At 43.6% G+C, this 16,119-nt stretch overlaps 1 protein-coding gene across 2 annotated transcripts in view; it reads right to left on the minus strand.

The window, feature by feature from the left end:
- ARFGEF2 (ARF guanine nucleotide exchange factor 2) overlaps nucleotides 1–16,119 on the minus strand; it is a 128,781-nt gene that overhangs the window by 87,517 nt on the left and 25,145 nt on the right. Inside the window, exons 4-12 of one of the 2 annotated variants that reach the window (XM_075176426.1) lie at nucleotides 15,579–15,725; nucleotides 15,139–15,318; nucleotides 13,681–13,885; nucleotides 8,752–9,243; nucleotides 7,900–8,033; nucleotides 7,530–7,663; nucleotides 6,069–6,303; nucleotides 5,872–5,971; nucleotides 5,328–5,467 (exon numbers count right to left, since the gene is read on the minus strand). In XM_075176426.1, coding sequence (XP_075032527.1) covers nucleotides 5,328–5,467; nucleotides 5,872–5,971; nucleotides 6,069–6,303; nucleotides 7,530–7,663; nucleotides 7,900–8,033; nucleotides 8,752–9,243; nucleotides 13,681–13,885; nucleotides 15,139–15,318; nucleotides 15,579–15,725 — 1,767 coding nt within the window. The remainder of the gene's footprint in view (nucleotides 1–5,327; nucleotides 5,468–5,871; nucleotides 5,972–6,068; nucleotides 6,304–7,529; nucleotides 7,664–7,899; nucleotides 8,034–8,751; nucleotides 9,244–13,680; nucleotides 13,886–15,138; nucleotides 15,319–15,578; nucleotides 15,726–16,119) is intronic. The other variant, XM_075176427.1, reaches the window with a different exon arrangement.

The raw sequence follows: 16,119 nt of genomic DNA on the forward strand, positions 1-16,119 counted from the left end.
AAAACACACAAAACAGTGTAGTAAACAGTGAACAAAACAAACATGACAAGCAGCACACAATTCTGAACAGATAGTGAGCCTGCAATACAGCCCCACAGAGTAAAAGACAAAACCCAGGAAAACAACTCCAGCTTCTCCCCTTTTCTGTCCGGATTCCTTACAATAAAGGCCCACAGAGTAAAAGACAAACTTTTGAAAATAACAACCCCCAACCCTTTACCTTACTGGACTTAGGACAGAAAAGGGGAGCTGCTCTTGTCCGGCGATGCGGGCTCCTCACATCAGAGTCGACAGCTGGCAAGTGCGGGGGAGCGGTGATTGACAGTCGCATCTTGGCTCATTGACCTGGTGGCTGTCAGGCACAGATGGAAAGAAAGAAAAAAAAAAACATATTCCGAACAAAACTAACAGAAGTGGGCTGCTAATCAGCCCAGACGCAGCACGTTCGCGGGTCACTTAAACTAAACTGAGGCTTACAGGAAGTGAGGCATAGAAAGTGAGGAGCTAGGGCTCAATAAACAGAAGTTTAAAGTGCCAGATCGCCCTGTCCCTACTCTATACCCCAATGTCCCCGGTGTCCCCAAAGAACAATAGAGAAAGAACTTTTGCCACCAGTGGCCTGGCAAACAATATTATCCAATTCGGGCCCAAATAACATTGTGCCTGAATAAGGTAATGTTTCAAGCGATTTCTTAGATTCTGCGTCCCAGGACCTCAGCCATAGGGCCCTTCTAGCTGCCATCGCCGTAGCAGATATGGAGGACGAAATAGAGGCTGCAATTTGGGCCGCCTCATATAAGTATTCAGATGCCATCTTTAGATGCAGGGCAAGGGGAAGCAAGTCTGAGTCCTGCAGTTCCTCAGCCAACTGTTCGGCCCATGCTTCCATCGCTCTAGCAACCCACGCAGATATAAAAACTTGGGTCTAAAAAAGGTGTCTACCGCTACATAGGTTGATTTTAAATGACCCTCAACCTTGCGTACCAGTGGCATCCTGCAGGGCCACTGTTCCTGGCACCGAAAGTGTTGTGTGACGAGCTAAGCGAGTTACCGGAGTGTCAAAATTTGGGATATGTTCCCAGCGGGCCAGATCCTCTTCCTGTATCGGGAACAGGGCAAGGAATCTTCTTGGAATAGAAAACTTCCGATCCGGTTGCTTCCAAGCTGCTTGTGCGATGTCTGTTAATTCCACTGACAGTGGACAACGGATAGCGGGTCTTCTCATTTTTTTGAAAAGACCCTGATCTGAAGATTTGGGTTCATCCAAATCCATAGGGTCCAGGGTTTAACTGACTGCCAAGACTAGATCATCAATGCCCTGATATCTAGAGGATTCCTCCAGGTGCGTGACCTGCGCAGAATCTGAGTCAATAATATGCTCAGCCTCCTCTTCTGATAATCTCTGTCAGAGAGGATTTGCAGACCAAAGCCTTTTTATTTCTAGCTCAGTATAGGCCCTGGTGTGTCTAGAAACCCCTTTAGTATCTCTAGACCTCTGACCAACGATGAGAACCAGGCTGGTTCTCCAGAGGAAGGGTCTGGGTGAGCAAGAGAGGATGATGGACCCGCCAAAGCCACTTTAGATGTCCCGGCGGTCACTGGAATCCCCACTGTCACAGGGAGGGCAGTTTCTACTGAAGTGGCGGGCAGAACAGCAGAAACTGCTGTTAGCCCCGTAGGCTTAGTAAGCAGTTGGACCAGTGTAGTAACCGACTGCGCCAGAGAAGATGCCCGTGTCGTTTCCTCCGGTAGTGGTAGTACATTCATCTGGGTCTGCGTAGTGTGTTTCCCTGCATCACAGTCAGTACAAAGGGCACCCAGGTGCTTTTGTAAAATTGGCAATTTAACTTTACACTTTGAACAAGTGAAATATTTTGTAAGTGTTGCTTTCCCCTTATCAGACATATTTTTAAAGGGAAAACACACTGAAGCAATAGAAATCCAATCACACAAGATATAGGATTGAAATAATTACAAGTATACTAATTAATCTATGGCAGCCAAAGTTGCATCTTGTACAAAGAAAGATGTGAAAAGATGTAGGTTGAGTAAGTAGAATACAATATATTTTAATCTACTTGCAACACATTAAGAAATATAGCCAATACAGAGTATAAAGGTATATAATATTGTTACTTGGCCTTCCAGCTAGACCAGATATGCAGGAGAGGAGTCAGTCAGCAGTGCCCCCGTTATCAGGCTGAGGAAAATCTGCTGTCTTCCCGGGAAATCTCTTGGCGTACATATGGGAGAGTCCAAGCATGCCAGTAGAGGTGAGGGAGCTCTATATACCTTGCCTCCGCCCCCCAAGGTTTTCTGCCTCTGTTCCTGGAATTGGTGACTGTTTTGTTTCTATTTTAAACAGCCCACCGCATAATGTATCCTTTGTTCTCCTCCTGCTGAAGTTTATGCAGCTTAAACAATATTCCCCCCTCCTTTCTCTGAGGGGGGGGACTTGGTATGATTCAATTAGATGGAGGCCAGCATCGATCCGATTACCGGCAATCTATGCCTCTTAAGGCAGCGCGCCGGTATGTAGGGAGGCTATCAGTGTGACAGCGACTTCATTCAGTCGCCTGTCAGCACTAAACACTGCAGGCGCTGTCAGGCTCTCACAAGACAGTGTAGTGTGGCTGCCTAATAGGAGTGTGTTAGATAGCTTAAAAAAAATATATATATATTTCTAAAAAATAATATAGGAATAAAAAAATAAATAAAAGTTAAAAACTATGCTAACCAAAAAAGTCCATCTCCCTTAGGCACTTAAACTAAACTGAGGAGCTACAGGGGGTTGCAGAGTGGAGGGGTCTGTCAGCACTATGTGCCATCTCCACGCTCTCCTCATACAACCCCATGGTAGCAGTGTCCCCCAGATAGGATGAAAGAGGAACTATATATATATATATATATATATATATATATATATATATATATATATATATATATATGAATTCATGATGTAAACATACACTATTTCATATTTAAATAGATCATATGTTCTACTATAACAGAGACTGACAGCTTTGATCGTGTATACTACTGATGTCAGGTTTACAAGGATCTTGTAGTCGTTCTAGAATATGAGTGAGCTTATCATCAATTAGCTCACTATATCCTTGATTGGCATAATGTGTGCCACATGACACTAAAGCTGACTATATATGCTACTACTGATACATATGCAAATTCTTGCATCAATAATTAAGCACATCTAAATCCCCTAGTTAATCTATTGCATATGTATAGCCTAGCTGATATATGTTACCATATTAGATCAGTGTATCTGATCATTCTGTCAGTTGGAATCAACTGGTATGAGCTTTTTCCCCATCTCCTCCTGTTAATGACAATACTTATTGGCTATATTTCCGAACGATAGGTTTGCCTCCCACAAGTAGTATCTCTTTTTTTCTCTGTTATTGTAGGTCTTTATACTACAGAGAGTGCACCGTAATAAAAATAATCATTTATAATTAACCAATTTATAGCTCAGATATTTGTATGCTACATTTCATTAATGCAGAGGGCCATCATTTTCAAAATTACCGAGGGGACCCGCCAGCTGCAATGAATGCTCAAATTTAAATATTTGGGGATATGTGTCACAAACTCAGTAGCTGACTATATATCATTGAATATAGACAAAGTGACCAGTTATCTTCGGGCCAAGATCTCTACCTGGACGAGACTTCCTTTATCTGTATCGGGTAGAGTGAATCTAATTAAAATGATCCTTCAACTCAAATTCCTATATCCATTGCACCATTCCCCTATCTATATCCCAAGACTACTCTTTTTCGAAATTAACAGGCATTTGTCCTCTCTGGTCTGGGGGGAGAGGCGGACAAGAATCATGTTGACCTTTCTCTGTTGTTCTCGTGCATGTGGGGGCCTAGCCCTTCTGGACTTTAGAGCTTTCTTTGCTGCGCGAAAGGCGCATCTCCGAGAGTGGCTGACTTGTTGAGCTCCCCTGAGGCTGACTTGTTGAGCCTCCTGGGAAGATGGATAGTGTTTGATAGACCACCCCATACAGGCCCTATTGGGTACCTGGATTAAGGGAACAGTCCCGCCATTGCTTAGACAGGCCTTACTGATATGGAAAGTACTAAAAGGGATGTTAGAGACTGTGGGAATAGACCCCGACACCCTGCTGTGAGCTAACTCTAATCTTCCTGAACTATTTAAACCGAAGCAGTTCCCCCAGAAGAACCGCAGGAATAACTTCCCTTGGACAGGTATACCTTACTGGCAATCTATACGTATTGCTAATGTTCTCTCTCTCCTCACCATTCATAACTTCAAGGGATTATACCGAGGATGGGAGACGGATCTGGGTCCTGTGGCTGATGAGGATTGGAGCTGTATATGCGCAGGTTGCTTCAGATGGGTGGCAGATGGGATGCGGATTGCCCAAAATGCAAAAAGGCTGGTGCTACCTTCTGGCACCTACTCTGGAGTTGCCCTGATGTCCGAAACTTTTTGGCAAGAGTGGTGGAGGGTATACAGGAAACACGGTTTCATTGCTGTTCCCCAGAACATGTGTGTACGGTCTGGGAGTGGATCTTTTACTGGCTACCGGTATGTTCTCAACCGCCTTGCCCAGGCTAAGGTCATTATCGCTAGAATGTGTATGGCCCAAGGGGGGGCAGGCTTTGCTGACTGAGTGACCCTGGCTAATGAAGCTGTAGGGCATGAGCGATTCATGTACCATTCACGGACTGCCATGCCAAAATACTTTAAAGTGTGGTCCAGATAGGCAAAGTCAAGATATGAGGTGCAATCCATGGCCACCGACTTTGATCTGGGTTGAGCGCTTCCACTCCCCCATCATGCAAATATATGCTCCCCAGACTTGGCTGTTCTGGGGCACTTGACCCACTATCACTCATATCCTTTGACGCCTCCCCTCCAGGGCTAAGTGTGCCCAGGTAAGATATGCATGTTTGTCAACGCATCATACTACGAATATAATGTTTAATCTATCATCCATAGACTTCAATGACACAGGTGATCAGTAGCAGAATCCTGTCTTAATATTCCCATGCTATAACTTTAAATAAGTCTCTCAGGTATGGGGATCACAGGTATAAATCAGCAAGATGGTTCTAAAAAGATTAGTTTTATTTCAAGTAACTAATCACACTTACATCAGACACAAGCAGATTTAAAAGGGAACATGCTTTTACATCATCCTTCCCAACTTCCACTACCCAGCTTTCACCGCCATCTTTTGTTACCCTACTCAGCTCCCCTCCATAAAGCTGTTACCATCTCCCGCACGCCACCTTTCTCTGAGCTGCCACTCCTCTATCCTCCTAAGTGCTCACCTGTAAAGGGGTCATTCCAAGCTCATGTCCACTCCTTCCCTGAGCGATTTTAGATAAATCATTTACAAGACGTTCAAATATATTAGCAGCATTTAAGTCACAGTCATAATTCACGTAAATGTCTACCACGCACTGAGCATCTAAAACAGAAAAAAATTACGTTAATAGCTGAATTTTCATGTATGTATATTACAGGTAATATCTACTCTTCTTATTATTTGGCAATCTGCAATCAGTTTAATATGGAGGGATATCAAGGCATAGTCCTCATACCGTTGTGGACATTTTAAGTGTTAAAAGTGCAAATCAAAGACTCACATTTAACCAGCAAATGAAATGAAACACAAAATGACAAAAGGGCCTTAACATTTTAATCTCCAGGAAGGAAGTGACATGAGAGGTCACCGAGAATTATTATATGCATGTGATAGGGGAAGTTGAATGTTATGAAACTACTGTATATAATAGTGAACACTGTGACATAGTGTATACTGTGATATAATGCAGCAAGTATATATGATGGTGACCACCAATTACCAGATACCTGCACAAATCCTCGTCAGAGTCTGTATCACCATCCACTTGTGCTCAAATGAACTTGTTGAAGTCTCCAATATATTTAAAAAGATTTCTTTAAAAAAAACCTAAAATAAAAATAAGACCACTGATAAGTCTGAAGACATTTCTCTGGTGTGTCATCTCACCATTGTCTACATGGCAACGTGTCAGTCTATTACTTACCTCTACTTGCATTTTTAAGTGCATCTTGAAATTGGACAGTAGACTGAGAAATATGGCCAGGGAGAGTTCAAAAACATCTGGTACGGAGGACACCCCGTTTTTGGATAAGGCTACACAGAGGTATTGCTTGATTGCATTGATAAACATTTCATGGGTTCTAAATACAGGGCCGGCATTCTGCAATACTGACAGGAGGAGCTGGAGGGAGATAATCTTAGAGCGGAGCTCATGGGACCTGGAAAAATAAGAAAATAACTATTGTAACGGCAATTCATGTATAAAATTCACTGTACACAAAGCAGCAGATTGCTCACAGGAAAAAGCACTAAATGTTAAAAAATGAATACAATATGGGAAGCAACATTTTCATATATGCAACATGGGAGCAGAGGTCAACTGACAATTCTGTCTGCACTCAACTTGAATGTTTTTAAATGTCCCTAAATGTGTGTGATATGGGGTCAATTCAAGGGAAATCCCCCATCATTAACACCTGCAAAACGTTCATAAGGCCTATCTTTAAAGGTGAAAAAATAAAATCTATTTTTAACCAACATTCCACCCTCAAGCAGAATATGTGAAGGATCCATGTAAATCTCAACAATGTTTCTTAACCTGGTGTCGACGGGTCCGATTCATTGAGGAAAGTAAAGCAAAAAAAATAGTAATTATGAACATTGGCAAAACCATGATGCAAATGCAAGGGGTGCAAATGAGTTTATTATTTTGCACACGAGGAAAATACTGGCTGTTTTTTCATGTAGCACACAAATACTTGAAAGCTTTATTTTACACTGACATTTAAAGTTGATCTAAGACATGCCCTATCCCATTATAAATCTGCCCCCATGTTTTAAATTTACCTCCACCTCCAATGCAACATAGTTTTGCAGAGGTGCAAAGTTTCTCATCTTTTTTGCTTTACTTTTCTTAATGAATCAGGCCTGGCAAGTGGAAGCTTTGAATATTGCATGCACTGAATGAGTCACTTTTGGGTCCAGTCAGCATTAGAAACTCAACAAAGTGAGGTAACAGCTTGGTTGGGGTGGAGATAATGATTCTGGGAGTAATTATTAGAGATACATTATATATTTTTTAAGTGAATTGTACTTTACATGTAGCACATAATGTAAAGTTGAACTAGCATATGAACTAACTATGCTATTAAAGATCTTGTGCCAAGAATGTATCTGAAAATATTTGCTATTTATGTTACATCATGTTAAAAACTCCAGGTAGTGTTCTGCCATGATGCCACTTCTCTCTGATATACTGTGTCCTTTAACAGATTGTACCTAAGGCAAATACCTGAAATTGCTAGCTCAAGAACAGTCTCCTAGGAAAGGAGTGTGAGGGTGTGACAGGAAGTCTCTATGAATGTTCCCATATAAAAGTGTTTATGAAAAATCACACAAGTTACAAGCACCTCTAGGACAAAACATGTAGGGACCCTGAACTCACTTGGGGTCTGGAGGTCCATCACCTAGGGGTTTCATGGAAAGCTTACAGAGGGAGCGGAACACAAGGAAGGCGTCTTTCTGGAGGATGTGGGAGAATCTAGCACCAGAATGTTGACCGTGGAGAGAATCAGATTCCTTAATAAAGGGAAAAAAACAAAAACGACATTACACTGGGTGCCTCCCTCCAATGCATTCTTTCACAGAGTTAGAGGCATACGTTACATAACTGAAGTCGCAATTTTATGTTTTAGATTAAAAAGGGGTTAGGGTCAAAAGAGTGAGGATACTCAATATAATGCTACCATTCCCCCAGCTAATCACAGATCTAAGACCAGGACATTCACACACGACATATAGGCAGTGTAACTAACCAGGTAATCCGTGGAAGACACAGACCGTCCGTCATCCGCTATTCCATTTGTCTGGATGTTCTCAGGAGGAGAGAAATAAGAGGGTTCTGGATCATGCATACCACTTCCTGGAACATTATGTTTCTCTTCCAGCTCTGTGAGGCAGAATGTAAAACATGAAAAAACATTTCATAAGTGCAGCACAGTGCTGATAATAACAGCTGTCAGAAGTCAATTACACTACATTCAGCACCCATTTTGTTTGTTTCTTTCCCACAAAAAGTTACTTTCTAATAAGCAGCCACTGGAAGCCGCCATACATCAACTCCCTTTTTCCAAGGAGGTTTGTAGAAGGAGTCAATTAGTAATGTGGCAAAACCATGTTGCAATACAGGGATAGAGGCAAATGTAAAATGTGTGGACAGATTTAGTTCAGCCCAACTCTGAACTGTACTGTAAAAATAAATAAGTGTAGTATATGTGTGATACAAAAGCAGCCAATACTTTCTCTGCATGCAAAGAAAAAAATCGTAATAAAAATAAATGCATTTGTACCCGCTGTATTGCAACATAGTTTGTCCAAGAATTAATTTGCACTTTTTTTTGGCTTTGTTCCTAACTCTAAATGAAGCAGTTTGCTTTCAACTTTGGAAGATGCTGATGAGCCAAGACCAGTTCTTGCTTGTAAATGGGTAGTTGCCATGTCTTAGACATAACATCATAGATTACATCATATTACATTTTATTTTCAGTTTGATAGGACAGACTTCTCTAGGTGTCCCTTATCTCTACTGCTATTCAATTAACTCAGATAACCCGACACCTTGTGTGAAATATAAAGGTCAACTAATGTAGTGTAATAAAAACAAGTACCTTTACTTTCAGACTCTACTGTGCCATGAAAGCCATCCACATGACTCGAGGTCACCGGCACGCCATCATCCACATGACCCGAGGTGCCCTGGACGCCATCATCCACATGACCCGAGGTGCCCTGGACGCCATCATCCACATGACCCGAGGTGTTCTGGACGCCATCATCCACATGACCCGAGGTGTTCTGGATGCCATCATCCACATGATCCGAGGTGTCCTGCACGCCATCATCCACATGACCCGAGGTGTCCTGCACGCCATCATTCACATGACCCGAGGTGTCCTGCACGCCATCATTCACATGACCCGAGGTGTCCTGCACGCCAACATCCACATGACCCGAGGTGTCCTGCACGCCAACATCCACATGACTCGAGGAGTCCTGCACGCCAACATCCACATGACCCGAGGTGTCCTGCACGCCAACATCCACATGACCTGAGGTGTCCTGCACGCCAACATCCACATGACTTGACATCTCCTCTGGGACTACACAGAAAACACTTAAAATAAGTGATTACAGCAATGGCTTCCAGAATTAAGTGTTCACTCAGGCAGACAGTATAATGGTAGAAGTTCCCCAGCCATTGAAATTAGTTGATAACAAAATGGATTTATAAAGCAGACAGGTTTTATACAGAAGTGTTTTGACACCACAAACTCTCAGCATCAGTGTGACAAAAGCCTCATCTGTATTCTGTGCTCATGTGGGACCCTGCTCCTTCCTCTCAGTCTGTGACTTCCTGCTTGCCTTCAATTCCCTCGTACACGAGTGACAGATCACTACCCCCCCAATATGAGCTTGTTCCTCATCAGAAACACTCTGTGCTGCTGTGTGAATTCTCCTGATCTAACTGGTTCAGATTATTCTACAGGTTATTCTACCTTGCTTCAAAACTGGGGACATGACAGATAAACAGTAGATAAAGATCGTGGAAAGGTGCAAAGACCATAGTGACACACACTTTATAAGCAAAAAAGAGGATTTTATACTTACAATAAATCCGGTTCTCTGGTTCCATCTGGGGGAGACTGCTACGATGGATTCTATGAGGGGAGCGTGGAGTTGGCACTTAACTAGCTAACTTGTTAAATGTATCTCCACTGACAGACCCCTCCCCTCTGCAACCCACTGTAGCTCCTCCGTTTAATTAAAAAACCACAAGGAAGAAAGGCCACACAACCAAAGACTTACAGAAGAAGAGCAGAAGGGAGGGAACGCAGTGTTCCCCAGATGGAATCAGAGAAACAGATTTATCCTAAGTATAAAAAGCCTCTATTCTCTTTCATCCTATCTGGGGAACACTGCTACCATGGGGACGTTCTAAAGCAGCCCCTCCAACGGGAGGGACCACTCTGACAGCCAGACCCGTAGGGCACTATGGGCAAAACTGGCATCCGTGGACGCAAAGACATGGAATTGATAAAATTTGGTGAAAGTATGGAACGAGGACCAGGTGGCTGTTCTGCAAAGCTGCTCCACTGAGGCTCCATTTCCCGCTGCCCAAGACGCTCCTACCGTGCCGGTGGAATGAGCAACTCGACGGTCTGGCACAGGTTGATTAGCACTGACATAAGCCTGCTTAATGGTTGATGTGATCCATCTAGCAATGGACTGCTTTGAGGCTGGCCATCCTTGTTTATGGAATTAAACAAAATAAATAAAGAATATGTGCACCGAATGCGGGAGGTCCTACGTTCAAAAATCCAGAGAGCCCTGTCCATATCCAGGTATGCCATAGAATTCGGTCTGATGATGTTCCTTCTTTGAATACTGGAACCACAATTTCTTGGTTGATATATGAAGCCGAAACTACCTTCAGAACAAATGAATGAATGGTACAGAGAACTGCTCTGTCATCGTGAAATACCAGATATGGCTCACGACATGAAAGGGCTCCTAACTTCGACACTCTGCAAACCGATGCAATCGCCAGCGGGAAGACTACGTTCCACGTTAAGAATCTGAATTCTGTAGAATGCAAAGGTTCAAAAGGGGGACCCTGCAGCATATTTAATATTAAGTTGAGATCCCAGGGTGCCGTGGACGGAATATACGAAGGTTGTATATGCAGAACTCCCTACAAAAATGTCCCGATATCCGGTATATCTGCCAGCCGCAGATGGAAAAATACAGAAAGGGCAGAGACTTGTACTTTTATTGAGCCCAGACGAAGACCTGCATCCAGGCCATCGTGGAGGAATGCCAGGAAACAGTGTTGCCAAAGGAATCCATATGCCAGGTTCTATTTTCACACCATCTAATGTAGGTGCGACATATGCGGTGGTAGATACGAGCCGAAACTGGTTTACAAACTCACAAGAGAATGTTTACAACTCTGGGAAAGAATCTAGACTGCCAAAGACTGGCTTAAACAGCCATGCCGTTAAAACTCAGCCGAGGCAAGTCCTGATGATGGAATGGTCCTTGGAGAAGGAGAGGTAGACGTAGCCCAGCCCTACAAGAGAATGTCCGCATTCCAAACCCGAAGTGGCCAGATGGAGCAACCAGAATCCCTGAAAGTCCACCTTGTCTGACCCGTCTGAGAACGCGGTGAATCATGGGAACTGGGAGGAACAGATACCCCAACCAGAAGTCCCAGAGCATTGTCATGACGTCGACGCCAAGGGGTGCCCTGACCTTGAGCAGAATCTGGGAACCTTCCGGTTGTGCCTCGATGCCATGAGGACCAAGTCCGGGAGACCCCATCTTAGGACCAGCGACTGGAAGACCTCCGGATGGAGTGACCTTTCCCCCGCCATTACAGCATGTCGGCTCAGATAGTCTGTCTCACAGTTCTGGATGCATAGGATGCACACTGCAGACATTGAGGGAACATGGAGTATCGCCAAGGCTGGATCTGTGTTGCCACTGCCATTGCTCCTGCACTTCCGGTTCCGCCTTGTCTGTTTACATATGCCACTGCTGTGGCACTGTCGGAATGCAACTGGACCAGGGAACCCTGAAGGACGGTCTCAGCGCCCTGAAGGGCCATTAGCATTAGCATGGCCTTCAATTCCAGAAAGTTGATTGATAACAAAGACTCCTGAATCTACCAAAGACCCTGAAGTCGTAAGTGAAAGGCTACAGCCGCCCACCCTCGCAGACTGGCGTTGGTGGTGACTATGATCCAGGGCCAGAGGGCAAAGGACCTGCCTACCGCCAGGTGTTCCTGCACCAACCACCACCGAAGGGACACCCTCGCTGCGGATGACAAGCGGATCAGTTGCCGTTCCAAATGTAGATGGGATCCTGACCACTTTGTTAGGAGCGGGAATGGAATCAACACTAAGGAATTGTTTCGAAGGTCGACAACATTTTCCCTAGAAGTCATATGCATAGGTGAATGGATGGTGTGCGACAGGTGAGAACCCGTGAACTTAAGTCCTGTAATGACCAAGCCTTGTCCTCCGGGAGGAATACTTATTGTTCGCTGGTGTCCATGAAAGGTCATCCGCTGGCAGGGGATCAACTGTGATTTTTGCAGGTTTATTAACCAACCATGGTGCTCCAGGACCTTGATGGTAAGGGTTAGGTGTTGTAACAGATGAGTTGATGTGGCCTTGATAAGGAGGTCATCTAGGTATGCTATTATTTTTACCCCTCTAAAACGAAGACAAGCTGCCATCATTGACATGATTTTTGTGAACACCCTTGGCGCTGTGGAGAGGCCAAAGGGTATGGCTAGAAATTGGTAGTGCGTCAAATCCACCGTAAATCTGAGAAGGGACTGAAGTCCCTCCCAAATGGGGACGTGAAGGTAGGCGTCTGATATCTATTGACTCCACAAATTTGTCTGCTTCCAATCCATTTATTACAGATTTGAGGGATTCCACGTGAAACCTGTCCACCCGCAGGTGTAGGTTCAACATTTTTAATTTTAGAATGGGCCATCCGGCTTCCGGACCAGAAAGATGTTTGAGTAGAAGAAACCCTGTCCTTTCTAGTTGATTGGAACCGGGCAGATGACTCCAACAGAAAGAAGAGAAGCGTCACAGAATCACATAACGTGTCTCTATTCTGGGTCTCGGTGCAGGGTGGTTGCAAAGAACAGATGCGAGGCTGGACCTGACAGGTCTATCATGAACCCCCTTGTCATGGTCCCGTGAATCCAGAGGTCTTCGGAGGACGCTGTCCACTGTTCCTTGAACAGACGCAATCGTCTGCTGAATTCCTGCTGAAGCGAGGAGGGGTGGATGACAGTCAGGCTGCCAGTTTTTTCGGAAGCTTGGGTGAAGGGCGCCTCGTGGATTAGGAAGACCTACCTTTGTGAAAGTGTCACGTTTGTCTGCTTCTATTCGCCTGGCCTCTGGCAGAGAAGCCACTTCAAAAGGGCTGCCTAAATGAACCAAATCTAGGTGTTTTTGGCTTAGGTACATTTACTGGAAGGAAAGAACTTTTACCACCAGTAGTCTGGCAAATAGCATTGTCCAATTCAGGACCAAACAACACTGTGCCTGAATAAGACAATGTTTCTAGAGATTTGTTAGATTCTGTATCTGCGTCCCAGGACCTCAGCCATAGGGTCCTTCTGGCTGCCACAGCCGATGCAGATATAGAGGAAGAAATGAAAGCTGTGTTTTGGGCAGCTTCTTATAGGTACCCTGATGCTTCCTTTAGGTGCAGGGCAAGAGGGAGTAAATCTGAGTCTTGCAATTCCTTCGCCAACTGGTCAGCCCATGCTTCCATAGCATTTGCAACCCACGCTGGGTCTAAGGGTTCGTCTACCTCTCCAAGACAATCTCCATCATCAGGACCTGCCTCGGCTGACGGTTGCAGAGGGAAGGGCTTTGTCAGCAGTGATACATTTAACAAGTTAACTAGTTAAGTGCCAACTCCACACACCCCTCATACAATTCATGGTAGCAGTGTCCTCCAGATAGGATTAAAAGAGAAAGACAGGTTATTATTTACATAGCGCTCACCAGTTGCACGTGTCCTGTCATTGGTTTCTGTTCTGCCATCTTTGTGCTGACCCCCATTTGATATATCGACAGAACTAGATAAGGAAAGTTCACTCTGCTGAATGCTATGTATTCTTGGTCCAATAATTGGGGACCCAGATATTTTGTGAGCAACAGGGGAATGCAGCTTCTGTTGTTGCTTTTCATAATCTCGAAGTTCTTGGACCTAAGGTAAAAAAATAAAAAAAAAGAAGAGACATTTAAAAGGTACAATTAAATGGCAGCAATTTTACTCTACATAATTATTAAATCAAAGCTCCAGGGAAAGGAGACTTGTGTCATGGCAGTGCATTGTGAATAGGGAAACAGAGTTGGAGGAGTCTCAGTAAAAAGGGTTGTGAGTGAACAAATATGGTGGTGTGATGGTGCTAACTGATGGCATGGAGAAGTTTAATAGCACAATGTGGTATAAAGTAAGGACTCATGAAGAGGGCCTTCTCAACTGTGTCTCATGACTGTATCTTCCCCGTCAACAACACTTGTCCTTGTTCTGTTTCTATGTAGATTATGATTTGCTATACCAACTGTCCAGCGCTCTGATGTTTTTGTAGCCCTTTATAAATGGCATATAATGGAGTTAATATATTTATGTTTGTGTAGAGAATACACCTGGTGAAAATGTTGATATTGTTTAAAATATTAAACAACTTGCAATTAAAGTCCAACAATTCTGTTGGAGTCTATTTTTCTTATTGAAATGCTTTGTAAACCAGCTTCTTTTTTGCTTTCAAAACTAAAACCATTGTGTTGTGCAATGTGTTCTGCTAAACTGGAGAAGGTTAAATCGACATGTGTATGAAGATGACTGGAAAGAAGCAAAGTACTTGCTCCTGGACAGTCATTAGATTTAGGGACACACTATGTCAATTCACACAGAACTATAATATACTACATCACACCTGCACCGCATGGGCAGGTCAGAGCCTGACAACTGCACGTGCCGTGGAGTCCACAAATGGACATTCCACTGTCTAACTATCCTGAGTCTTAAATGAAGTACCACTGATTTCCCCACCACCCACACAAACAATAAGCCATGCTCTCATCATTGTCTTAACTGGAAAATTCGGCCTTACTGAATTATCAACTTTGCTATATGGACAGGAATTGCCCACAGAAGCTGTGTAAAATGTGGGTGCTCTCTGGAGACATCCCACAGTGCTGTTTGGGCCATTCTGGGTTTATCCTACATTGTGAATTAATTTTCAGATTTTGCCCGGTATGGTTAAGTTTCAGTTCTATGTTCTTAGGAACCAACTGCCATCTTATAGCCATATAGCAAATCTTCACTACCCTGGCACACACATCTTTACCATAGCTGACCACAAGACGGCACAGCTAATCATAAGTACCAGGAGCTTGCTGAATAGAACAGATATTCCTATAGAGATAAATGTCTATCAGTGTATAATGTCTTACAGCCTGAGTTTCCATCCGGATGAAGATGACGTTCAGCATCTGAGTGAGCGTGGCCTTGGCAGTAGTCTGATTCACCAGATTTTTGCTGGCCAGGTATATGTTGTAACATGTTCGAACAGTCTGGAGGACAGTGGCCTCATGGATCTCAACATATGGGGAGGTGACCACGGTCAGGAGAGCCTGAAGAGTAAGCATTGGTTATATGTCACCACAGCAAAAAACAGTTGCACCAATAACAGGTTCAGTAGCGGTTGTATACCAGATTCCTTAATGGATATGACTTTTACTGAATGAAATAGAAAACTGAAGAGCAGTTATAGACTGACTGCAGCAATACCAAATATATTTACATAGAATACTGTGCAGCAACAAATTAATTAGCCAGGTACAGGTTAATAAGTCTAGTCATTAAAGCGTATTTTCGAGGAGCATTTGATCACCTTAATTATTTGGAGTTGCACTCCCTCATCTGTTTGGGGACCTTGGAAACAATTGCAGATAGTGTCCACTATACGATCGATGAGACGTTTTCCGGCGATGCCTTTATCTGGTGCATTGCCAGTGATGTGTCCATAAGCGATTAGTTTCTACAAAATAACACAAAAAAAAAAAATCTCCTGACAACAATGAATCCTATTCTTTTAAATATACACAAAACTGAAGATCTCTTTCTGAAACTAACCTCAACTTTCTCCAATGTATATTCTGCCTGGGAATATCCTGCTACCTGAAGCGAAGAGCAGCTTACTGCTGCAGTTTTTGGCATTGATGGACTAGATCCATCTTAAAGCCAATGAGCAATGCACTTCTCTTCAATAAGCAAAAATGAGCGTGTTTCAGCACCATAACATTTGGGGGACAGGTAAAAAGGTTAAGGGGGGGTTTTAGTTTAAGAGGGGATTTATATGATGTCATAGCACCAAGAGCTGGATATATGATGTGACTGAGGGCCAGGATATCAATCTAAGCAATTATTTAACG

This window comes from Mixophyes fleayi, chromosome 6, assembly GCF_038048845.1.
Source record: "Mixophyes fleayi isolate aMixFle1 chromosome 6, aMixFle1.hap1, whole genome shotgun sequence".
Classification (NCBI taxonomy): domain Eukaryota; kingdom Metazoa; phylum Chordata; class Amphibia; order Anura; family Limnodynastidae; genus Mixophyes; species Mixophyes fleayi.